At 45.7% G+C, this 26205-nt stretch overlaps 1 protein-coding gene across 1 annotated transcript in view; it reads right to left on the bottom strand.

Annotated features, from left to right (window-relative positions):
* NSF (N-ethylmaleimide sensitive factor, vesicle fusing ATPase) overlaps positions 1-11702 on the bottom strand; it is a 49898-nt gene extending 38196 nt beyond the window's left edge. The window contains 5 exon segments of the mRNA XM_057416623.1: positions 129-236; positions 808-974; positions 3289-3328; positions 5279-5378; positions 11488-11702. Coding sequence (XP_057272606.1) covers positions 129-236; positions 808-974; positions 3289-3328; positions 5279-5378; positions 11488-11687 — 615 coding nt within the window. The 5' untranslated portion in view covers positions 11688-11702.
* Positions 11703-26205: the final 14503 nt, after the last annotated feature.

Below are 26205 nucleotides of genomic sequence, written 5' to 3'. Positions count from 1 at the left end.
AGCCAGATGAAACAGATGTGCAACTTCTCCAAACGCAAGTAACCCAAATTCCTCCTGGTAGCAAGACCTGATCAGTACTTGGATCTCTGCAGTCCCCAGGGAATGAGCACGAATTCCAGTAAGCCTACCTTTTGCTTTTTGCTTGCTCCAGACTCTCCTTTGAGAATGCTGGGGTCCATAGCTTCCATGTCCTTTACCACCATGCCAAACAGTTTGTCATTAAAGCTGAACACAAGCTGTGGAAAGAAAAAACAGAAGGGGAGTTTCATTCATTCAAAAGCTAAAAAGGATTTTGACAAGAGAAAAAAACATAAAGGATTTTTGAAGAGAAACAAGCCTAAAGACTAAGTTTACCACCCAATAAATTCCATACAGATTTTACCCTGTAAAGCTCTGGTGTACTGAACATGTGCTATTCATGTCCTATACTTAAGAGTAACAGACCAAAAGTAGCAGAAGATCAAGTCAATGGGAAAAATTCAAACAAAAATTCTCTTTCCAAGGAAGATTCCAGGAGCTGCCAAGGTTATATCCAACCAGGCCACACCAGAGAGAATCCAGCTGGCTCAAGCCTTGGGAATCTTCCTCACAAAGACAGATTTCTTTAGCTCTCAGTAAAAGTCATGCTGGTTCAACTTCCTACAAAGAAACCACTCCCACAACAAACCACGTCTGCCTATGAGCTGTCCTCTGCAGCACAGAGATGGTACCCAGGCACTCTCCAGTATCTTCCATCACTGTAGCATGAAAGCATGTGCATGTTACTGAAGACCACGTCAGACTTCCAAAGCAAAGGCAACCCCCTACCTGCTGCCCTACAGAGAAGGCCTGGCTGTTGAACTGCTGGATGAATTCAGCAGCCATCTTGTCTGTGTCATAGGGGTTGGAGTCAATGTTCTTCTTCTGCAGGAAATCAATCTCAATGGTCATTGTGCCAATACACTGCTTAGTCTTGTCAAAAGTGTATAAGGAAACTGTTAAAGAAAGAAGAAACAGCACATTTCAGAACAGGACAGTCCCCTTACAATATATTAAATATACTCTTAAGTTGGGCAGTACACATTTTTCTACTCAGAATGAGCACTTAATAAAACTGATTATTTCTGACCCTTATTCCTCTTACATTCATGTTCTATTATTAGATCAAAAATACAGCGAGGTATCTCCACTGAAAATCCCTGCATTTCTTTAAAAACTCTAATAGTCTCCTTTAAAGCAGCTCGAACACCACATAAGCTTTGGGGGATGAGGACAATGAAAGCCAACTCACACGTGCTGTAGTACCACAGTATCTACAGTATCTACATCTAAGCTGTATGTACCTGTCTTTAGAAAGCTTAAAAGCAAGTGTTAAGAGTAGTCTTGTCGAAAAATCAATGACAAGAGGTCATAACTGGCTTTCTGTAACAACATACTGACCAGCTCTTCTCCAGAGGAGTGCAGTAATATAATCTATCAAGCTTCTACAGCCCAGAACAAAGCATCAGTTAACCTCTCGTCTCTGACACAGAGGAAACAACCCCTAGCCCAGAGGTGCACTTGGGCCTATCCTATTGTGCCCCAGGTTTCCTTCAGTAATGCAGAATCAACTGAACAGCCCTTGAAAGGGAGCAGAAAGCAAAGTGGCATGGAAGACATTGCCAACTGTACCTAAACCACAGAGGTGACCAGTTACATCAGTCAAAACAAGAGGCCATTTAGGGCTGTTGCTGCAGCAAAGGACAGACAGGGATGCCTCTCCAGAAGGTTAAGGCACATTATAGGAGATTTGCTTTGAATCTAAAGTCTGATCTCATGCAGAAGTCGCAGCTAAGTGTAAGCAGTATGAAGTGAATAAGGGAAATTAATATTCCCTATCAAGCCTCTTGGCAGTAAAATGGTTCCAGAACAAACCTGCAGATGCCTGGGAAGACGTGATGTCAAAATAAGCATCCACCATGCTATGATACATGTTTCATTCAAAGTAAGAGAACAGGGAGAGCCTGTCTCTTGCTTGAATCTGGCCCCATCAACAGAACTGAAGTGACAACTAAATACGAGTAGTCCTGACATCAAGCACTGAATGCTGAGGGTGTCTGGTACAGAGGAGAGCAGTGATGCACCACTGGGGATGCAGAACAGAAAGCAACAGACAGCACCAGCCCCAAAAACCTGTAACATCCTAGAAACAGAAGGGCATGCTGAGGAGGTACCAGTGACCTCCCAGCATGGAGAATGCAGCTGAAGCAGTCAGCACCCTTCTCCAGATGCACATCTCTAACTGCGACACGGGACCTGATGAAGCTGAACCCCCCCCAGGGCAAGACAACAACATCCACTCCAGGCACTCAACCTTTCCACAAAGGCAAACTAACAATATCCACTCACCTGGAAAACCTTTACCATGTTATTAGAGGCTCAAGGGGACTCAGCTTCACTGTACCACTAAGCACTGGACTCCACTTAAAACTGACATTTAAAACATAGTTTTCCCATTATTAAGGGAACGAGACAAAGAAAGAGCCCTGGTAAATCACTACTTTTATGAATACTCCTCCCTACCTGTAGAATAACTTTACAAATCCTTTACACTCAGCAGGGAGTCATATGACATTTAGTCACTGCATAACATTACTGCATTATTTTTCTGAATACATGTTCCCACACAGTTGGTAAGTTTATAGCAAGATCTGGTACAAGTACAATCACTAAAATGCTCTTAGTATTCAACTAATGGTGCTGAATACTAGTGTTTCCTTCCTCAAATAACTTCAGTACTAGACAGCACTTATCTGTAAGGCAGCTGGCACGTTACTGACCAGTAAACAAACAAGGGTGAAAAACAAGTACATTTATGGATCTCCCCCCTTTATATGTTATTCCTCAGTATAAAAAAAACAAACCAAATCAGCTAGCAAAAAGCATTGGCTTCTAAGCAAGATGTGTGAGGCAAGATTGTGTAGAAGGGCAAAGAGATCCACTCTAGACAAAGACATCAGACTAAGTTCAAGATCCACACTCATGGGCTTGCTGAACCCAAAGGAGCTGGGAAAATAGCCAAGGAGTGAGATTCCCCTACTGGCAAACGTCTGACAAAATCAGTCAAAACAGCCCTCCAGGTCTGGAAAACATGGAGAGGCAGAAAGCCTGCAGACATAAAAGCAACTCCCTTCCACTAACAAAGGCCTCATATTACCTGAAGAAAGGCTGAAGATCTGAGATGTTTCCAATTCAGTTTCGCTTCAGTATGGAAACAGAGAATTCAGCTTTTATAAAGGTAGGTCACCATCATGCTGCTGACTGACTTACCATCTATCTCTTGCCCGATGGCGAGTCCAGCCCATTTTCTCTGTCAAAACAAGACAACAACTTCACAAATCCTGACATCTGGTAGAACAAACACCCCCTCAGAGACGGCATCCTTACTCAGAAAAGCAGCTCCTCCATGAGAGCCTTAAGAAGCAGCAAAAAAGGGCAGAATGGGATCTTAAAAACAACCTCCAATTTAAGAGAAAAGTCAAAAACATGGAATCATTTCTATTAATAATTCTATTTTCTGACCTTAGGAATTTATTCAGTTCAACCTCCTTCATATTATTGGTCACCCCTTGTCTCAAAGGCAGAAGATAACATCCTGGATAGGGCTTTTGTCATTCTGCTCATTTCCTACCAAGGCTCAGGCGCTGCTCACACAATCGGTAGGGCAAGAGGCAAGAAAGGTGTTACAGGCTCCATGATCATTTTAAAAGCTTACCTGTATACATTAGTTGCAGGAAATGGCTGTAATGTGCTTTAAGGAACGATACTACCTAAAACACTTGTTTGGAGAACTAGTAAGAATGGAACTGTTCAAATCCTCTAGGTCTCTTCAGATTCCTTGTAAAAGATATGTGCAGTACAGAACTGCATGTCAGGTGGGAAATGGTTCAATAATTATGTAGTACAACAGCCTACAAGCTTTACTGTGCCAACAGTTCTGGCTTGCTAATAGCAAAATGCACAGCTCTTCATCTTTTGGGCTCTGCAGTATACAAAGTTTTTCACAGCTTTTGGTTTTTAACCCTAGGAATTAACATTATTATAGAGTAAAGGTGGTTAAGAACTTTACGTGCATAATGAATGCACAGTAAACAGACTTTTGGAGATCACAGAGCCTGTGTCTACTACACGACCACCCATGAATACATAAGGTAAGCACACATTTTGCGTAACACTGGTTCCAAGGCTTCAGGAAATACTGGAAATTAAAGCCCAGCATCGGGAATACTCAACTAAAACATTCACCTAGCAGTAGCTGTAACACAACCATAGTCACTTTTTAGAGGTAACCAACCTACCTCACTCCTTAGCAGAGGAGCTCTCCTGGTTCTACAACAATGACTGGAATCTACAAAAGTCAATCCTAGACCATGAGTGCATCTACTTTAACCCTGTGATACAAACATCTTCTACTGATATCTGCTTTTCAGTTTGGGCATCACAAATCATAGCTAGACATATGGTCAACACAACATCCTCTTCACCCACTCATCCGGACAAATCTGAGTTTGAACAACACGTCAAAAAACAGAAAGTCCTTTTGGGGCATATGCCAAGACATATGTTGAGGAAAAGAAGTCTTGTGTTTGCAGCATGGACTCAGCTTCTAGACCAGCTACTAGCAGTAACTGCTAAGAAAGCACTAAATCAGTGACCATCATTGTTGTACTTTTGTGTTATGCGACTCACAGTGTGAGGCAGTTACAAGCTACAAGATTCATTTTCTATTTGGAAGTGGATAGTATTGATTATTTACTCTAACCATCATTTAACATGTGATAACTTAATTAAGAAAGGAGACAAGTTAAATCTATTTTACACATTTCACTGCACTTTTCATCTGAAAATACTAACAATGACTGAATATAGCCAAAAAACTTCCAGCAGATCCTTAAAAGAGCAATACCACAAAAGAAATCCCTTAAAGTCAGGGGAAACCAGAACAATTAAAAAATCATAAGGAATAGCAGCTATTGTTTAGGCTTTTCTTTTGGAAATAGCTTGTTTCTGGTGGGTTTTTAAAAGGTTAAATTATACCTTTTCCAGTATCTTTAGCCCACCATGCACTAAAAGTAGATCAATGTAATACAAGCAAGTTTTCATCAGTTACAGTAAAAGTCTTCTTGAACTTCTGCTGTCAGATATCAAATTTGCAGCACACATTTAGGCAGACATCTCCCTCCAATTACAAGTTATCTTCAATCCTAATCTCAAAAGAGATCCGTTCTGTAGCAAAGTGGTAAGTCAAACTATACAGTACCTGGGGCAAGCTGAATGCGATGCTGCCAGGAACAACCGAGGGGTGGGTTCTCAGTGTGAAAATGTATTTGTGGTTGGGAGAAGTCTTCACAACAACATGTCTAGAAGAGAGAACAGTATTTTACTTCACCATATTGGAAGTATATTATATATACACCATATGGTCCTTTCCAACCAAAACTATTCTATTGTTCTATACAGCCAGGAAGACTTTGCATTCATTGAGCTCTTTTGAGAACTCAAAAGAAACCAGACAGTTTATTTCTGGTCCTATAAAGGAGAAAACAAAAGCTTCAGGCCTATACCATGATGCAGGTCTACACAGCAGTCTTTCACAGGAGTCCATCACCCTTAGTGATATAACATGATCTCTAAGCCCAACTGCAAGACATGGTACTAATAACTACTATTTATATCCCCCCCCCCCCCCAAGTAGCCCTTTACTTCAGGAACTGTCCCATACAAATGTAAGAGAATCAAGCTATAACCACAAAGACCAAGGCTGATGTATCTAAAAATCAACACTGGTTTCACATCTCATGTATCTAACACCAAAGTATCACTATCAGGTCACTCAGTAGTCTGGAATTAAACACCTATGTGTTAAACTGACAGATCTCCACGCACAGGGGAAGGAGGCAGCCAGGGATTTCATCGTGCCTTGGCAAAGCAGTGATCTGGGGATAAACTGCCTTGGAAAGGTGAGAAATACACTCTCACAGGCCAAACTCCTCCAGAAATAACAGCAGCAAAACAGTATCACAAACACTTGTATTCGTGTTGCTTTCTGGACTAACTACAAGCAAAATGGGTTTGTGGGTGCCCCATCCCTGGCAGTGTTCAAGGCCAGGCTGGACAGGGCTTGGAGCAAGCTGATCTAGTGGAAGGTGTCCCTGCCCGTGGCAGGGGTTGGAGCTGGAGGAGCTGTAAGGTCCCTTCAATCCAAATCATTCTAGGATTCTATGAACATTTTACCCCAATACAAGCAGTACTCGTCAGCTGTGATTTCAACAGTAAACAGATGCAAAGCCTATTCAAGGATCTTCATATATTGTTTGAAGTTTGACTGCAGAAAAAATGGAAGGAATTTCTGTACAAAAAGTAAAATCACATGGCTGCTGAGGCTGTTCCTCCTGTTTGATAGCGACCAACAAACCTCAGACTGAGACAGCATTTGAAGACCAGGAATGCTGTTATAAAAACAGAACAATACAAACAGTCAGGAGCAGACAGAGCAGCAGCCATTGCATGTGTCTGTCTCTCACTCTCAGAATCTAAGCTGTCAGGAACAAAGATACTCAAAAGCTGCTTATAGTTATCCTCAGACTATGCCTGATAGGTGTTATCATCTGATAGGCAGACTTCTTTTTGGCATAAGAAAGCAAACCAAAAGGAAGATGGGATTTGTGGGCACTGGTGGCAAGGTTGATGGTTGAATCAGGTTTCACCTCATCTTCACATCTGCCTGCACTTTTGTCTACCCACAGGATATGTGAAGCCACCAACTCATGTGGTGTTCCTCTCTTATCCATAGTCAGAAACTAAAGGCCAGATGAACTATGCCAACAGGCAAGGCCCACGCTCCTGGCCATCCCCCCTCGTTGGCAGTGAATACATTACATACACATATGCTCCATACATTCCCATTTGCATATGCACAGCAAACCCAGCACCATCCAAAAGCAGATCACTGGCTACATCGTGTGTGCATAACAGCTTCAGCCACATGGTGGGAAGGAACATAAGGCTCTTTGAGACTAGAGGAAATGCGTGGCCTGGATAGCTAAAACCACTAGACAACACCAGCTTTAGCCCAAACAGGCAGGGAAGCTTGCAAACCTTGCCAGGAACTGCTAGCTCTTAATGGCACAGCAGGATAAGAAAGCATTTTAAACACATCAGAGCAATGCATACATCCACTGGCAGGTGGACCAGTGATTCTTCACTCATTGTGGCCCTAAATCACCTGTTAGAGCTGCAGGGATGGGCACCCTTCCTTCTCCATCTCCTCCTGTCCTAGGCATAAATCCAGAAACCTGTTACAAGCAGTATGGTTCCCTGGAAATCTTACAGAGGCAGAGCAAGACCTTTACTGGTGCTTCGTGGTGATCAGGGAAGTACTGGGGATTGGGAGAAAGCAAGCGTCCCTCCTATCTTCAAGGAGGATGCAAGCCTAGGAACATAGTGGAACTACTCCTGTAAGCCAAACGTATTAAAGAACAAGAAAGTGACTGGGAGTAGTCAGCATAGATTTATGAAGGAAAACCAGGCCTGACCAGTACGATAGCTTTCTAGGAGGAAACGGTGAGCTTTAAGGATGAAGGGAGAGCTGTGGGTATTGTTTACCTCAATGTTTGCAATGCTTTTTACAATCCTCACAGATAAACTGATGAAATACAACTGGCTAAGAGGGCAGCGTGGTGGTTTCAAAACCACCTGAATCACTACGCTCAGAGGGCACCAAGCTCAGCTACAGGCACCCATAGGAGCCACAACTACTTAAACTCCCCACTAATGACCAGGATGGTGGGACAGAGTGCAGATGACACACCTGCCGATTGTGCTTCCATGAAGAGGGACTTTAACAGGGTGGAGACATGGGCTCACACAAATCCCATTCAAGTTGAACACCGGAAAATGCAAAGTCCTCCGTCTGGGGAGCAGTAATCCTGGGCACCAGTACAGGCTGTAGGGCAAATGGCTGGGAAGTGGCTTTGCAGACAAAGACTTGGGATCCTGGTGGACAAACTGAACATAAGCCAGCAACACACCCTTGCAGAAAAGATGGCCAACATCATCTCTGGCTGCATTAAGAAGAGTGTTGCCACCAAGGCAGGAAAGATGATCCTTGTTGCTCCAAGGACTGTTTCATTTTCAATTGAGTAGTAGATAAAATAGAGAAGCTGTCCAGGAAGCCAGGACTGGAATCAGATTTTCAGCACAGAGTGTATAAGCCTGATCAATACATAGGCACCTGGAAAGCAAGGTGCAGAGTATTGGTAAGCATGCCTGTAGGCAAAATACAAGTTCCAGCTATGCTACTCGAACACCTCATCAAGAAATAACACCTGATGACAAATAACATCCTATTAGAAGCAGCTCATCAGATAGTTTAAATGACCCAAGATTAAAGCTTCTTAAGACTGGGATGGATCCTGAGCAGTGCACTGAGTTTGGCTCAAAACAGAACAGTGAGTTTAACGTGCATAGATTCAGCATCTCTGCAGGAAGAAACAAACTCCACCATCGCTGGGTTTTACTTCAAAAAAGAAAAATGCAAGAAAATGAGGATACTTGGTGAAAATACTGCTGGGCTGGGGTAGCCACAAAGATTTGATATAAACTGATCTAACTATATTGGAGCATACTATTCACTGAAACCATTTCCAGCGAACCAGAAAGACAGCAGAGCCTGACAGCAGGCAAAGAGAAGCCAGGAAAGAAAAAAGGAAAAGAAATAAAACAAAAATATATCAGCTTTCTGAAAAAAAAAACCTCCAGCCAAGTGAGAAAATCTCATCAAATCCTGACAGGTTCTTTAGAGAAAACTCTGCAAAAGGCACAAGAACAACCACAGTTCTTCTCCAAGCAGCAGAAGCATTTTCCAACAGGCTGTAAGCAACCTAAGTATTAAGAATGTTGAAAATAAGGCAATAGCAGGAAAAAGTGAATGCATTTTCCTACGCTGACGTTCACCAGGAAAGAGCGTGGAGAGCCCGGGGAGCAGGGACATTTCAACCTCAGGAACTGCCTCTGCTTCAAAACGAACAAAAGGAACAGTGAGTCACCAGGGCCAGATAGCTCCCAATAGCTTGAAGAGATGAAACTGCTGCTCCAATTCACGTGTAAAGCCTTGCCTGAAATTATTAGAACCAAACCATGGCTGTGATGTCAGTTCTTAAGAAGCACTTCAAACCAGACCCAGGAAACTGGTGGTAAGTTTGCTGAGCAAACCAACAATAAAACGACCCTGTGCATCCATTAGGTTTTGTATTAGTAAAGACAGAGCATAGCTTCTGTAAGGGAGAGGACAACCTCCATATCTATGCAAAGATGCCAGGAAGCAGTTGAACAATACGGGCAGATATTTCTCTCATGGATGTTTGGAAACCCATGTAAATTATTCAGCTAGGCTCCTCAGGGCTCTTCAGGTAACTAAACTGGCATGAAATAAGAGGGGTGGTCTTCCCATGTAAAAGGCAGGCATAACAGGTAAGAATAATTAATCAGTTCTCAACATTAAAAATACTGTCATTGAGATAACGTGCCCTTGTCTTCCTTCACTGCCTGGGTGTTCTCAGCACTTGCTTCTCTCTCCAAAATACACCGGGAGTCCTCAAGAAATACGTCACAGGAACTTCAGATGGTGCAAGTTATCAAACACCACAGCACTACACTGATGCATTGCATACCATGAACTCACACGTCACAAAGTGATGACTCACACTTGTCCAACTTTGAGGATGCAGAAAATGAAGCATGAAAAGATCTACAATGGCATCATGGGGATAAACCACCTCGATGATCCAAGGTCAAACTCCCAGGTCTACACTGTGAGCCCCAAATGGAAGCATTACCAAAAAACATTCTGTGCAGCCAGTCATGGTTAGGATGCTACAAACCAAATCTGCTGATTGTGTGCACCTTACTGCAGCAGATCCTAGGGATGGTCCTGCTCAGTGTATCTGCAATGCAGCAGAATGACTACATCCCTCAGTAGTAGCTGAATATCGTGATGTTTCTCTGTATTCCAGGCTTACGCTTTACAAAGCAATTTATAGCATCTGCTCACAACCAAACATATGCTGCTTTCTTTATGAGCCCCAATTTCTAGAAACAGGCAGCTCTTTTAGGGAGAATCAGCACAGACTGAACCACGGCCAGCCTGCTCACCAGGCAAGCCTTGGGATGTTACTTCCTGCTTGCTTCCACGAACATGAATGAGGGCTCTTCAAGCAAAAGGAATGCAGGAGGGTGCTGCAGCTCTGGCAGCTCCAGGATGTTCAGAGTTGAGGAAATTAACATTTGTATAATGCATGAGGTACAATGTTCAGTGCAGGTATTCTTGTAAGACAATTACTTTGGAAAAAAAACTCCACCTAGTGTCATCACTTAAAGAGACCAGGCCATTACCTGTCCAAGCACATCCTTTTGCCTGCTACTGACTCTACAAGTTGTGCTCATTTAGATCTTTTAGGGGAGGTGGTTTTGTTTCTGTTTGGCCTTTTATACTCAAGTTGGGCTTGTGAATCCACAGTTAATCACTAAAAGGCTGGGACAGCTCTCCAGGGTAGCAGCACAGCAGACTGGTAGCACAAAAAGAGGCAAGCCTTTAAGCACATCTCTCCCCCCATCCCCGCAGTTCAGAACCACTAGTCTCCAACCTTAGCAGAATTCACATGGGCCAGGTATTTTATGGTAAGGGCCTAAGTGTATCATTCAGTACCTTTTTGAACTTGTTTTCTGCATTTTGTAAACCCTCCTGCAATTAGTTCATTCTGTCTACAATCCACATATTGAAACCTTTAAGAGAGGCACTGTACAGCTGCAGGGAAGCAAGGAAACTAATTTGAATTGGCTTCTTTTAATACAAAGCACTTCTGTGTGGGCTGAGCTGAAAAAATGAGGTGTTTTCTACTTCTCTCACAAAAGTAAAACCCAGAGTCAGCGTCTATCAGTCACCCCAAAACTGTAATTAAAGAATCCAAACTGTTGTGCCCACACTCTGGCTGCCTTCCCCTTTTGTTCTTGTGCATGAAAACCCTAAAAAACAAGAGTTTCTACTGACTGTTCAGCACTCCAACATGATGTGAAAGTGAGAGGATGCCCCTAGTAACACAATTAAATGATAAAAGTCTACATGAAATACTTCAAATATTCTAGCTATGTAACAGGAACAGCAGCAAAACTAAAACCAAACCAAAAAAACACATCAAGACCTGAAGCCCTTCATTAAAATACTGATTATAATTAGTTGAGCATATCCAGATCCCAAGGAAGAAAAGCTTCAGAGGCAAATTTACCACTTCGCTATCTTCAGTTCCAAGAAAGAGGCATATAGAGAGCTTTGGTCTCTAAACACACAGAGGTTTTGTTAATTAACCTCCTGTATTCACCTTCCAAAAGCTGATATTTCATTCCACCCCCACCCAAAGTCTGAAAACAATTCCTTTTTGGTTCAAAGCTGAAAGAGCAACAGTGCACACTTACTGCCCAGACTGGAAGTCCTTCTCATTCACCACCACACAGTTGGTTAATGACAGTTCATCAGTGGGACACCTTGCTGCTTGCATAGACTACGAGGAAGAAAGAGAAGAAAAAGCTGTCAGATACAATTCTGGTTTCCCTTTAATAAGCCAAGCCTCAAAGCTTCTGTAAATCAACAAAACAGGTCTCATGAGCGCTGACATATCCTGAGAGCACAGTCCACTGGCAGTGACAAGCTCCTCTTCAAGGTTTCTCCAAATGTTTCTATGTGTTATGAGTATTTGTACCTAAAAAGCTCTGCATTTTGTGAGGATGCTGTACCTTGTATTTCCTAGCATATCTATGGAAAATACTTTCAAATTACCTAGGAAAAAGAGCGTGGAATAAAGATGTTGCCTTTCTTCTTCCCTGACTTTACTCAGAAAAGTGAAACTTGAGCACATCTGCTCTGGATATTCATACTCCAAACAGCACAGTACAATGGCAGCACTGAGAGTCCAACAGGAAGATGTAATTCTCCCCAAGCTGCTATCCAGCCCCACAGCATCTCTAGAAACCTTCTCAAAAGAAGTATCATGATGAAAATAGTATTTCCTACTCTATAGGAAAACATCACAGATCAGTAACAAACAGGAGAAAATTCAGTTCAATAGTCAGTTCCAGTCCATTACTATTCAAATAACTACTACAAACTTTATGGGGTGTTCTCCACCACTCTTTTTTTCCCCCCAGAAGCCCAAACAGCAATCCAATTGCAAGAGTATCTGCTCATTTTTTTCCCTTTCACTAGTAGTCAGGAATCAGCCACTAAAATAACTAACCACTACCACTCTTAGCCCAAGCTACTGCATCCCCACGCTGAGGCAGCACGTAGCATTATAGAAAGAACATGGCAAAGGAACCTCAGCCCATCCTACACCCCGAACCCCATTTGCTTCTACAGAAGTATTCCACAAAACAAGAATTTGGGGCTCAAAATGGCTCTAGAAGTAGAGAAAAGGATGGAAAAGGAAAGACGCTTCCATTGTTAGCTACAGACTGAAAGGCTGAATTTGGAGACAAGCTGCACTTGAGCCCCAGATGTAATTTTCAGAATCAAAACACAACTACTTTCTTTCTCAGACACAAACCTGCAGACAATGCAACAGAAACTATTTGTCAGTGTTAACCTATTGCTAAAAGCAACTCAGAAGGGATTTTCTCTTATGACACCTTTAAATCCTAGCAACAAGAGAAAGAAACACACTGATCCCAACACACACATCTAGATCATTTCCCAGGAGTTAACATCCTGCTCAACCTTTCTCTGGGCCAGGACAGCAAATTCATCTCCATGTGGCCTGAATCCAGGCTGCCCTCCAGCCCAAAACCAACATTTTACATGGGGATGGAACTCTTCTAGAGTACTTGCTCTTTAGAAAAGGACTAATTCATTGTTTTTATGGAATAATGGCCTTGACATATGTGACAACAGGAAAGGATTCCATTTTCAGCCTTGAAACAGATTTATCTACCTGAAACTGAAGTGTAATAAGAGACTCAAATATTCTTGTAATAAAAAAAAATACGTCCATCAGTGGGCTTCTGAAACCTACCTCTTCATACTCCCTGTCTTTGGCCACTTCACACAAAACAAAGCATTCACTATTTTATCATTTCTCCTTCCATTTGCAAGGGGATCATTTGGGGCAGGGCATGCCCTGATAAAGCGCATTAGGTAGGATATTTCTGGAGAAAACTGAATACAGAGCTCCTGGATTAAACCTTTTTACAGCACCAGTCCTCAACTGCATTTTTAATCCTTCCAGACCGAGTGCTTCCTGCATGTAAACAGCAAGTGGCTGTTAAAATTGCCATTCTCCTTTGTTACTCCTCTCCCCATTTGGGAATGTGCAAGCTTTGCTTTATGGAAATGCATAAATATAAAGGAATGCATTTCAAATCCAGCACCAAGAGCTTCGTTTGCAAGCTCCACAAGATGACAGAAGTGTCATAAAACAGCCTTGGGTATCAGAGAAGTGAAATAGCAGTATCAGCACAGACTGCACTAACCATCCCATGGCCTGGCTCATTCTCCTCCTGGGGTGCTTGGCAGAAGCCCATTTCTCCCTTGGCAATGAGCAACTGCTTAGAGCACATCTCTAACCTGTGCTGAGCTCCCAGCTCTCCAGTACAGGCCCTCCTCAGGTGCCAACATTCTGCAGAACTTTGATACATTAACAATATACAGAAGTGTTTTAAACAGCTCATGCAAGCAAAGGACTCAATGGACACAGGCTTTCATGAGCATCCGTTTGAGGAAATCTGGATGCAAGAGATGAACCTTAAACTAAAGCAGCAGACAGGAAGGAGGAACACACTGTTTTGGTGAATTGCAGGCGCTTCCTCTTACCTCTCCTCACCCCAAAGGTCATATCCCCTGCTCACAGGGATTCTTGTCTGTGGAACAACTGAGCTGTAGCAGTAAAGACACAGGCACTGGCTGCTCTGGAGTAAGGTTTTCTGGTATAAATGCAGCAGTCTAGAGCTGTAGCACAAGCCACCAGAGCCTAGAGGACTGTCGAGTGCCACTGGTAGTACTGTCAATTTAAGCTCTTGCATTTTAGGTTCCAGCTTCCCTGCACCCTGTCACCTCCCTGCCGCCCAGCACTCTTACTGCATGCCATCGCACACCACACCTCAGCAAATAGAAGAAGCAAATCCTTAGGAGTATTTCTAAGGAACCTCCAAGTATATTTACACAAGCTAATTTTAAGCTAACTAGTAGGTTACTGCTAGCAACTAAGCAAGGCAACAAAAAGCTCTGCTGTAACAAAGCGGATCTTGCAGCTGAGAGCGAATGCCATCTGCTGCAGTTACACTGCTGTCAGTACTAGCTTGAAGGTGACCCACATACATCTTCACAGGTTGCAGTTATACCCAGGTCCACAACATTGGGCTTAAAGTAGCAAAAGAAGTTTTCTCTCCCTCCAGTTATTGTCCTGGTTTATGTAAGGAGAAGACTCCAAGGACAGCACAGCTCCTGGGAGGTGACCTCACACATCAGAGACAGTGCCTTTGTTCTAAAGCATCCTCAGCCAGAGGCATCCATCACTGGTCCTGTGGCATCCTCTATTAAATCCATGTCTAAGCAGAGCTCTTCTCCAATATTCCTGCTGTTTAACCAAGAACAAAATGAGACCACATGATGAACTGATAAATCTCATGCAGAAAGACAAATGTGAAGGACCTCACTTTGGATTTATGACAAAGCAGTAATGTTGCCTCTAATCCTCTGCTACTGAGCAGGAGCAAATCCAGCACCAGGAGGTTCAGTGATCATAGAACCATGGAATGGCTTGGATTGGAAGGGATCTTAAGATCACCCAGTTCCAAACCCTGCCACGGACAGGGACACCTTCCACTGGAGCAGCTTGCTCCAAGCCCCTGTGTCCAACCTGGCCTTGAACACTGCCAGGGATGGGGCAGCCACAGCTTCTCTGGGCACCCTGTGCCACCACCTCAGCACCCTCACAGGGAAGAGCTTCTTCCCTTAGATCTATCCTGAACTTCCCTTGGTTTAGTTTAAACACATTACCACTGATGTAGTTTACCTTTATGCAGTAGAAGTTGCTCAAAAAAGTAAACAGCTTCAAAAAACAAACAGCTTCATAACAGAAACAATCTCCATAATGTCTGACCTTTCAGAGACTTCCAGTCTCCGAGTCCAGTCTTCCTCTACAAGAACAGGAAATCCAGTTCTGGCACATCAGGGGAGCTCAGTCCACAAAGCAATGCCAAGTTATTTGAATATTTTTATACAAGCTTTTTATAAACCACACTTTTTTCTCCTTCTGAGTTTCAAAACAAGCATCCAAAGCAACATCAAGGCAGTGCTGGTTTAAAAGATGCCAGGGGAAAAGAATGAATACTCACATTCATTCTGTTCATTCTCACTGTACTACATTGCTGCATGGGTGAGCACATAGTACAAAAATACAGTTAATTTTTGTGACTTGTTAAGGCTGATGATGGAGGAAGCTAAAGAAAAACATGTTTCCCATTACTCATCCCACAGGATGCAAGTTGGTGGCAGATAACAGAACTGCGCTGCTACCTGTCAGTTGTTACTGAACAGAAGAGCTAAACCATTAAATGCTAAGGCAGAGATGCTCTTCATCTGAAAGAGCTGAACTTATTTCATGTACTAATGCTACCAGAGTGATTATAAAACAGCTCTAACGCTAAGGCAGGTTTGTTCTGGGCACTGTTCCTACAGAGTCTGTGTAAGACAAATATTGTCAAAGTGTTACATATTTAAGATTTTCTTTTGTGTAGAAGATATAGACATACACACGCATTTAGTACATGCACATGTACATATATATGATTTCTACCATGCAGATGTTGGCAGACAAGCATTAGGAACATGACAAGGCCAGGTACTAGACGTTTAAGTTTTCTCTGCAGAGCCCAATGCCAGCTGTGTAGAAATGGGGATTTCCACTCCAAAAAGCATCCAAGCTTTGCTGTAACAGTTGCTGGGCAATGAAGAGCTTGTGCAGTTTTCTTGGGAAGAAAGCTTAATCCCTGTTTACTAGGGAGCGAGCAGATGTGTGGCTGACTCACAGATGCTCCAAGTCAAACGCTCATTCACCACTGAAGTCTGCAAATAAAATGAAGTTGGAATACTGAAAGGAAGAATTGTGATATTAAAGGAGACCTGAAGATAAACAGGGAACTGAGGTGGTGATCTGCAGACCACACGTTATCCAGGACCATGCTCCTGATGGAACCATTGCCCGATACAGCCTGTATCTAAAGATCCAGTGGATCAAGCAGCAACAGAATCCCTGATGAACATGAAAACATCAGGAGCCTGCTGCACACAGATGATAAACAGCAGCACTAGCATGCAGAAAGATGAGCTGTAGCAGAGCTGGGTTAGCAGTAGCCTCAGAGGACACAACAAATCAATCTCTCCTAGCATAGGAAAGCCGGAGGATTACGATGACTTTCTACATGCACACATGCACCATGGAACTGAGTAACAGAGAGGAAAAACAAGTCTATACTAAAGGACAGTAGAAACAGATGTAAAACCACAAGAAGGCTAACACAGCCACTGACTAGCAGCTAAGAATGGGTTCCTAACCTGTAATAGCCTACAGTAAAGACAAAATCCTAACTCCTTTAGAGGCAGCATTCAGTAATAGTTACGAAAGGACTGACAACGTGATGCCCATACCAGGGACCAGACTCAGCAACCCAAGATGGCCTAAATGCTGTGTTTCTAAAATTGTTACCAGTTCACTGAAGGTTTTTCTGGACATCTCAGAAAAATACTTAAATAAAACTTCCAGAGCTCTGCAGCTGTAAAAGATCAAACACTTACAATAACGTTAGGCTTGGGAAGACAGGCCTCCTTTCCAGACGCACAGAGTACCCTGCTGCACCCACTGAGCCCTGGGACAAACAGCCCTGGGTGGCTGCTCAGAATCAGCCTTTCACCAGCTCCATTTGGTCTCTAGCTTACTGCTGGAATCTTTTATTATCAGGAAGGAGCTGCATTCTCTCTCAATAACAAGCTCCTAAATACCAATTTTCTCCTTCTCCTGAAAGAGGAACATATTGGGAAAGCTAAAATCTCAGAGATCACATTCAGATTTTTGGAAAAGCTTTTAAGCAAGCCGACGCCGAGACAGCCTCAACACAGAGCCCAGACAAGAAGCACGGATGAGATGCCACCCTCCTTCCCACGCCCCCCACACATGATGCTCCCATGGGGATGAATCACCTCCCTGTGCTCGTTCAGGCAGCTGAGGGGGCCCCACGTGAACACACCTGCATCACAACCACACCGGCTGCCAGTGACACAGCAGCCAAAACCACGTGAAAATTCCAAGGAAGCTGTGGCTGCCCCATCCCTGGCAGTGTTCAAGGCCAGATTGGACACAGGGGCTTGGAGCAAGCTGCTCTAGTGGGGGGTGTCCCTGTCCGTGGCAGGGGTTGGAACTGGATGAGCTTTAAGGTCCTTTCCAACATAAACCAGTCTGGGATTTTATTATCTTAGCAACTACAGGATATTGCTTTTTAGGGTGGTGACTGCTGCTTACCCTTTGGCCGCAACCCAAGTTTACAGCCAAATCAATTCAGCTCTTCCAACAGCAGCTTCCCAACTCCAACACTGTTTTACCCAGTGCAGTCAGGACGACGCTCACAGCTTTGGGAATTTGGCTGTATTATTGCCAGTGTTCTGCAATGTTAGCAGAACCACAGTTTAGTTCCAAGACAGAAGGTTTTGCCTGATCCAAAAGAGCAGAAGAAACAAGGGTGTTGAAGGAGAATTTCTATAAGCTACTGATATCATATAGCATCTATAATCTAAACAGGTTGTTCTCCCCAGAGACATCATCCTCCAGACAGGTCTTTATAATAGGATCAAGTAAAGTGATTTCAGAAGATATATCTGTATCTGTGCTGCTGTGCCATATAACCAGGAAGCTGTTTCCTGACAGTTTAGCAAGAACACCAACTCCACCTTCCAATTAAGCATTAATGACCCAGAATATGTGTGTTTGTAATGAACACATCCAGTTTTGGAGTGTCTGTTGCCTCACATTTCTGCCATGAGCCAAGATGATCCACCATTTAATTACAGGGAATTGCTACTTGTTGTGTTTCATCTAAACCTCTTTTTAAAATGCTGAAAAGGAATGAAACATCACACAGACACATCCAAGGCGTTAGCCTAGGATGGAAGTCGCAGGATTTTGACACATTCACTGTGAGAACACCTAATAGATGCAAATTTCTTCCCATTTATTTAGAAAATTGCCCAATGGCAACAAGAGCAAGGTTAAAAATATCCCCTTAAACCTGAAATTTGCCTTGTGAAAGCCTGAGATGCTGCTTTCCCTACAGATTTGCAGCTCACCCCACCACTGCTGGGCTGCAACCTCTCCAGGACACTGACCAACGTATCAAACACTTCACAGTTATAGGCAGTTTGTGTTTAAGACACAATACCTTGCAAGTATTTCTGTATTTTCTACAGGAAAAGCATGTGACTTAACACAACTCTAGGGCATAAATTACTCCAGATTTTTTGATAGAAGGTCATTGCTTTATTGCATCCCAGGAGATCAGAGAAATGTGTTAAATCTTTTTATGCTGCAAACATCTGACCTTCCGAACTGAGTATCTGACATGCTTACACAGGAAAGAGCAGACCAGGGCAGCAGTGGGGCAAGAGTGCCTCAAGAACTATATATTCAGCCTTGGTTTAACAAGCAGCAGTTATTACCAGTTGGCTCAAATGCAGCATAATGGGATACTGTGTTGAAAGATTTCTGTTAACTGTAGTGACTGTGCTCCTTGCCTGATTTTTAATGCTCACAGATCTTCTCCTGGAGGTCAAAAACCCTCCTGAAGACAGCCAATCTGGAAACTTAGTAATAAAAATCTGCTCTTTGCCACAGAACTTCCCAAATTTGAGCCAGCATCCTGACAGGTTTGTGAATGACTGCATCAGGTAGAGACTACACTCTGAAACCCATCCTTCCAAATAATGCTGCAGTGACCAAGGATACAAGTCTGTTTGTGATGATTTCACAAGACGCATACACATTTGCAGAAGTGATCTCAGGAACAGAGATTTGGATTTAGTTTTCTCCCATTTCCCTAAAACGCTGCTGAACACCCATTTCTTCATATTACATATTAGGAAACACCAAAAAAAGACAAGTGATGCTTGTGAAGCTAAGCTGATTCACACACGTTTCTTTGGTTGCCTGATGACGCCTGTGTCTATGAAGGCTGATTCCGTATGTCAGCAGAATCAGACTTAACCCACAACCATAAAATCCAATTCTTATTATTCCAAGTTTGTACCAAACCATCCAACCTAAAACTGTCCTGGGATTGACTGCAAGGAGTACAAGAGAGCACACGTTAGTCCAGCGATGTCTTAAGCACCATGGGAACATCGAGGGGTACAGTCTGTCCTCCACTACCCTTCCCACTACTGCTACACTCTCAATTTTTACAGTTGATTTCAACAGATGTCACAGTACATCTTCTGCTCAAGACACAGGCTCTTCTGGAGGAGATGCAGCACAGTTCCCCAAGGCAAACAACATAAGTACCTGAGCGAAACCAGTATCACTTCCAACCCAACACAGATGGGAATCTCTCCTGAGAAGCAAACAGGCAAGCATTTCCTATCACTGGGCTAATGGCAGTACCACTTCACAAGTCCCAAACAGCAAATAAAGAAAAATTAAGGTTTTAAACCATTTGTACCATATAAAACAGCCATTATTTCTAATCACCGTGAACTGCTGTACAAGTTGCAGCTATTACAAAACCCTAATTTTCCTTAAAGAAAACCACATCAGTCTCTCTGCTAGGGAATCATCACCAACATCCAACAAACAGCACACAAGAGGTCCTCTGAGGAAAGTCAGACCTCCTGCAGCTTGCAAGAGTAAAGCTGCAGCCACACAGACCTGCTTTATTTACTACACCATTTCTCTGTGTAGGTCTCCAATATGATACAAGCAGAGACACAGCTTGTTCCGGATCAAGAGCTTGACACTGCTGGAACAAGGCACAGAAATCATCTGGCCTTTCTACATCTCTTTGAGAACTAATTCCTAATGATGTTCAACTCAATTAGCTACAGTCAGCACCAGTTAACTTCCAGAGGGCCAGTCTTGGTCCAAGGGATCAGGACACAGGCAGGCAGCTTCAGCCCATTCCTGCTTCTGGAGCAGATGCTGGCTGATGTCTGAGCCAGACCTAGCGCTCTGTATGCCTCAAGATTCCCATGCAGAGAGAGACACAGAATAAATTATTACAGAAACAACCATTATTTCTAATCCGCATTAACTACTTTTCCTATAAGCTTCAATCACTGTTACCCACTGTCTCTTCCTTACCACTGAGCAAATTAAGGGAGCAGAGGAATCCACCTGAAACAGCAGCAAGCAATTGGTGAGAGCTGGATTGTGAAGTGTCTAAATTATTTAAAATATTACTAGAAGATTAAAGATTTTGCCTCTCTCCTACCTCAGGAAAGCCATTCATTTCTCTGTAAAAGCATACATACACAAATCCAGTCACATGAGTCTAATAAAAGAGATTAAGCTCCAAATTACACTGCAGGAGATGGTTTCAGGCCAGAAGTAGTCACAGGAGCTTCCTCTCCCCATTCTCAGGTTCAAGCACCTTTTAAAAATGCTGACAACAGAACAGCATCCGTGTCCCACTATTAGACTCACTTGTTATACCTAGAGATATCACACACCTCCACTCTCCTACCTACTAGTCCTTGTTTATACAGACAAGGATCACAATAGCTTCAATGTCACACGCAAAGCAGATGCTGCTGCCTGCTCACCCTTGTGAGAGCTGTTGCTATCCCACATGCAAGCTGGAGGGAACAGGCAGTTCAGCTGTTAATTGACATTGACAGCCTCCCAAACCAAAGCTATTAAAAACCCACAGATTTCTCCTGGGTTAACTGCAAAGGGTGAGATGAAGAGAAAAGGTGCAAGGAAGAAAGGAGACTACACATCTGACGCAGGGACAGAAGAAAAGGTCTGCCCAAGAGCCAGACCTCAAAACATGGGGTTTTTTTCTCAATTAATCAGCATTTTGGAGGTGAGTCTCTAGTAGACCTGCTCATCTGTGACACCAAATTTCTCCCCACTGCTCTGCACCACACCACTGCACCATCTGTCCTTGTGTCCACCAGGCAAACCATAACAGAAAGGAAACCAATAAGAAAACCTATTCCCTCAAGACCTCAATCACCAAACTGTTTGGCCAAGACAGCAGGTATCAGCCTGAAGCAGGCATTAAACAAATGTGTGACTTGCCCAAGCTGATAGCAGTAAAGCGTTCCTGAGCATACTGCAAGGAGAGCAACCTTAACTGCACCTTGCAGCACTGGCAGACAGACACCTGAAAACAAAGGGGATATGCAGGGCAGTACATGGAGTGATTTGACAGACAAAACTGTTCCTTCACATTTTAAGGCCTTTCTGGCCACTTGCTGATGTTATGTAAGCAATCATCAATAAAGGATTCTTTCATTTTTTAAATAAATACGGAATAAAACCATTGCACAAGGCAATCCAGACCCACATCACAACATGGTGCTTGGCTGGTGCCCACAGGGCAGAGGAGGCCCTACAAGCCTGCCCCATATCACACAGCACCGAGGGGTCACCAGGGCCTCAAAGCATCCTTAGGGGACTTCAAAATCCTGCCACAACCCCCCATGGGAACAGGGAGCACCTCAGCCTCATGGAGGCCCCTCATGGAACCCCACAGCACCAAGGGGTCACCCCACCCTCTACACAACATCCTTAGAGGATCCTGCCACATAACCCACAGAGAGAAGGGCCACCGCAGCCTCACAGCACCCCTCAGGCATCCTAAAATCCTGCCCTGCTCACCACAGGGCCTGAGGGACACAGCAGCCTTAGGGAACCCTAAATCCTGGCAGCAAAAGCTCACTGGGGCTTCACAGCACTCTTAGGGGACCCCACGATCCAACCCCACACCGCCTCATGATGCTCCCAAGGAAGCCCTAGAAGCTCACCCCACAGCACTGAGGGGTTACTACAGCCTCACAGCACCCCTGGGATACCCTCAAATCCTGCCCTGCATCCCCCCGAGCCACTGTAACCTCACAGAACCCTAACTCCTGACTCACATCCGCAAGACAGCGCTCACCCTGGCCTCGCAGCGCTCCTGAGGGAACCCTACAGCCCTGTCCCGGCTGCCACATCACCAAGAAGCCACCTCAAACCCCGCAGCACCCCAGAGAGACCCGGCCCCACAGCACTCTCAGGGCTCCCCCACATCCCTACAGGGCTGGGTCACCACAGCCTCACAGCACCCTCAGGGGACGCCACATCCCTACGGGGGTGAGTCACCACAGCCCCACAGCACCCTCAGGGGACCCCATACACCCCTCCAGGGCTGAACGACCACCCCGGCACGGGAGCAGCCAGAAGCCACCGAACCACCCCGGTGCCCAGGGAGCAGCAGAAGCGGAGGAGGGGGAATAGCGGAGGGGCCAGGCAGGGCGGGACGAGCAGGATCCGTCCCCGTTCTCTCCCCCCCCTTGGCCTAGCGGCCGAACGTCAGCTGGTAGCGGTGCTGGGATTGGTCGGTTGAGCCGTGCGCGGGGTGCGGTGGGAGGAGTCGAGGTTCTCCTCACGGCGGGCGGGCGCGCGTTGAGGGACTGCGGCGCCTCCGGGGATGGGGCCGGGGCCGGGGCCGGGGCCGGGGAGGGGGAGGGGGAGCCGGGTGTTACCCCCGGCCTGGGAGCGGGACGGGCCCGGCGTTAGCCCGGAGGGAAGGTGCGGCTTGAGGGGCCGGGCGTGCGGCGGGCTAAGCCCTGCGATGTGAGGGTTGAGTGGGATTAGGCTTCCGGGCAGTCTCCGGCCAGCAGAAGGGCCGGCAGCGGCAGGGGTCGGCCAGGGCTTGGAGAGCCCTCACTTCTCTGGGCCTTAGCATGGAGTCCTGAAGAGCACTGCCTGAGCAGGCTTGCAGTGCTTTGTGGAGAAAGGCTCCAGAAGGAAGTGCATCAGTAGAGCAGCTATTTCAGATGGGGTGCTGTGGCCTCCTCCAGTAGTACATCCAATGGCTTGCTTTGTTTTCTGCTTGTTTCCATTCAACAGCGTCTGGTTTGTACCATTTGTACCAATGGCATGGGTTTGTGCTACAAATTACAGGTATGTGAGAGCCTGAAAGACACATAATGAGACCTTGCACCTACCACTCTGGTCCGTCAGCACATTTCAGAGGCTGGAGTTAACCTAATACTTCGGTAAAAAGGCTTGGGGCTTATAAAGCTTATAAAGCCTTCACCCATGATGTGGGTGTCTTGTGCTCATCACAGCTCTTGCTTTTATATGGAGCTGGTAAAGCCTGGTCCAGTTTGAGTGCTTACAGCAGCCAGGCTCTGGATATAGATCTTTATGGGGGCCGACTCCTGTTGTTTGTTTGCAACACTGCTTCACTCTTAAGAGGACCACATCATATTGGATAAACTGCCTGATGCTCAGAGTTTTCAGAGCCATGTTCCCCTGTGTAATGTTCTGCGGGAAAATGAAATTCCAATTACGGTCTGGTCCTGACTGAGGGAAGAAGGCAGCAAAAACTTGGACTCCAAAGCAGGGGTCAATACTGGCTCCAAAGCTGACCTCAACAGCCTGGAAATCAATTGAGAGAGCAACCTTTAATGCATTAGCAACCTGTCGCATCGGCTTCCTGCGCAGGGCTTTGGCAACATAATAAAATATTAATACTGACTTTAATTGCTGGTTTGCTGCCTTGAGCAGGTAGCAATGTTAGCTAGAACCCAGGGGAGCACCAAGTGCGTGGAAAACTGGGGAGGCATTTTAACATAGGCAAGAGTGATGGATTGCTCAGTGCATGAGTACAGGACCTGGTAGATAAAGAAGTGTGGTCGATAGCTGAACGGGCAGATGTGAAAGATGCACAAATTTGGTTTCACACAGTGAAACTGTGTTCTTCCTGCTTTCTCAGCAGCTGAGCAATTTCTCCATCTGCATCCCTTCCTGGACAGACATCACTGCAAGGGGAAAACACCTCTGAAAAGCCATTGTTAAATAGCCAAAGAACCCCTCAGCTTTGGGCAGGAAACCGCCAGGTGGTTCTTGCTCAGGGGGGATTTGCTTCCCAACCTCTGTTATGGGTGAAACTGGCTGTGAGAGTCACAGGTGAAAACCTGCATCTGCTGAAACAGTGATTTCATCATGGAATCCCAGCCTGGTTTGTGTTGGAAGGGACCTTAAAGCTCATCCAGTTCCAGCCCCCTGCCATGGGCAGGGACACCTTCCACTGGAGCAACTTGCTCCAAGCCCCTGTGTCCAACCTGGCCTTGAGCACTGCCAGGGATGGGGCAGCCACAGCTTCTCTGGGCACCCTGTGCCAGTGCCTCAGCACCCTCACAGGGAAGAGCTTCTGCCTAAGAGCTTATCTCAATCTCCCCTCTGGCAGGTTAAAGCCATTCCCCTTGGCCTATCCTTACAGGCCCTTGTCCAAAACCCCTTTACCAGTCCCTTTCCCCTCAGGCACTGGAAGCTGCTCTAACTTCTCCAGAAGATAAGAACTTTTCTTCTATTTCCATGCTGCAGAAGTTTTCCTCTGAGCAGGTAAAGGTGCTGGGCATGAAGGAGCCATCTGCCACTGCACCCCCACCAGTAAGCTTAGGCTGACACCATGTTGGTGATTCTCACAGCTCTGAGCTTCCCATATCCTTCTGCCCTGTGGCCTTGAAGGAGTCTCCTGCAGAAAAAAATGCAGGAAATGGGACCTCTGAATTTGCAGGGAAGTGGTTGAGGGGATGGCTGGGGGGGGGGGAATGGTCATGCTCCCCACATTTTTTTACCTATTCAAAGGGGTGGGGAAAACAAAGAAAGGTTCACTCAAACCAGTTGCAAGGGTGCCCTGGTTCCTCTTGGGATCTGGAACCAAGGGGGAGCCCAGCCCAGCCCACCCCACTCAGACCTGAACTCCAGCCACCACTTGTTCTCCTGGTGACAGGGCTGCATCTCAGAGAGCTTTGGGCACAAAGCTCAAACCTACAGCCAGCCCCAGAGCTCAGCCCTGCATCCAGTCCTTCACTGGGAGTAGGAATGAGGGATGAGAGTGGGGAAGGGCTTCACTATTGAACCCACCTATGGTCTGGAGTGAAACCTCCAGCTCCCAGCAGACACAACATTGCCTGCAAGCTGGCCCCACACCACAGGTGGGTTTGGGAAGGCAGGTTGGGCAGGAATCATGCCTTCACTCTCTCCACTAACCTCCGTGTGAACCCACTGGATTGCAGCTGCTGAAAGGAGCAGGGAGGCTGGAGGATAACTGGAAAATGGATCACAATTCCTAACAAACTGTATGAAGTTAACCCTGTACTGCCTGGATCAACCCAAACAGAGGTGGCAGCCAAAATTATGTCTGTAAATTCCATAAACAGCTTGGGAAGCATCAAGTAAAACATCTCAAGAAGTGAAAACAGTGGTTGGGTTTCAGGGCTTCTGGGTTTTCCTTGGTCCTTTTTTCAGTGAAAACCGCGGTATTCATAAAACGAGTGTCCAAACCAGCAGCAGCGGTGAAAGCACAAAGCAGGGCTGGCAGGGTCGTCCTCCTCCCTCTGCCGTCCGCTTCCCTGCGGCTCCCCCTTCAGCCCGGCAGCCCCAAGCTCCGGGGCTCCCCCCGCTGCTGACCCCCGCACGGTCTCGGCCCACCGCGACCGGAACCGCAGGGCGGGTGGCAGCGGGACCCCGGGCAGGCCCGGGACAGGAGCTAAGGGCAGCCCCGCTAGACGGGCCCGGGACTCCTTTGGCTCGGTCCCGACGCAGCAGCCGGGCCGGTGCCAGCCCCGCGGCGGCTGCCGGGGGGTACGGGGGGTGCCGGGGGGTGCCGGGACGCAGAGCTCGGGGCGAGGTTTGGGGTAGGGGGGAGGCACTGTCTCCGGGTGACCAAGGCCCCCGCGGCCCCCCATTGGCGGGAGGGACGGGCGAGTTGATTTGTTATTGGCCAAGCGTTATCGGAGAAGGGCCAATAGGAATAAAGCTCTGTTGCCGTGAGAGCGGTGTGTGGCAACCGCGTGAAGAACACAGAGGGTCATGCGGCGCGGTGAGGCGTGACGGAGTGAAGCGGCTCCTGATTGGTTAAGCCGCTCAGAGGTTAGCCAAT

This window comes from Pezoporus wallicus, unplaced genomic scaffold (assembly GCF_028554395.1).
Source record: "Pezoporus wallicus isolate ANWC-B61680 ecotype Strahan unplaced genomic scaffold, APGP_CSIRO_Pwel_v1 scaffold_7850, whole genome shotgun sequence".
Lineage (NCBI taxonomy): Eukaryota > Metazoa > Chordata > Aves > Psittaciformes > Psittacidae > Pezoporus > Pezoporus wallicus.
The sequence above is the reverse complement of the archived record's forward strand: the minus strand, read 5'-3'. Positions and strand labels throughout refer to the sequence as shown.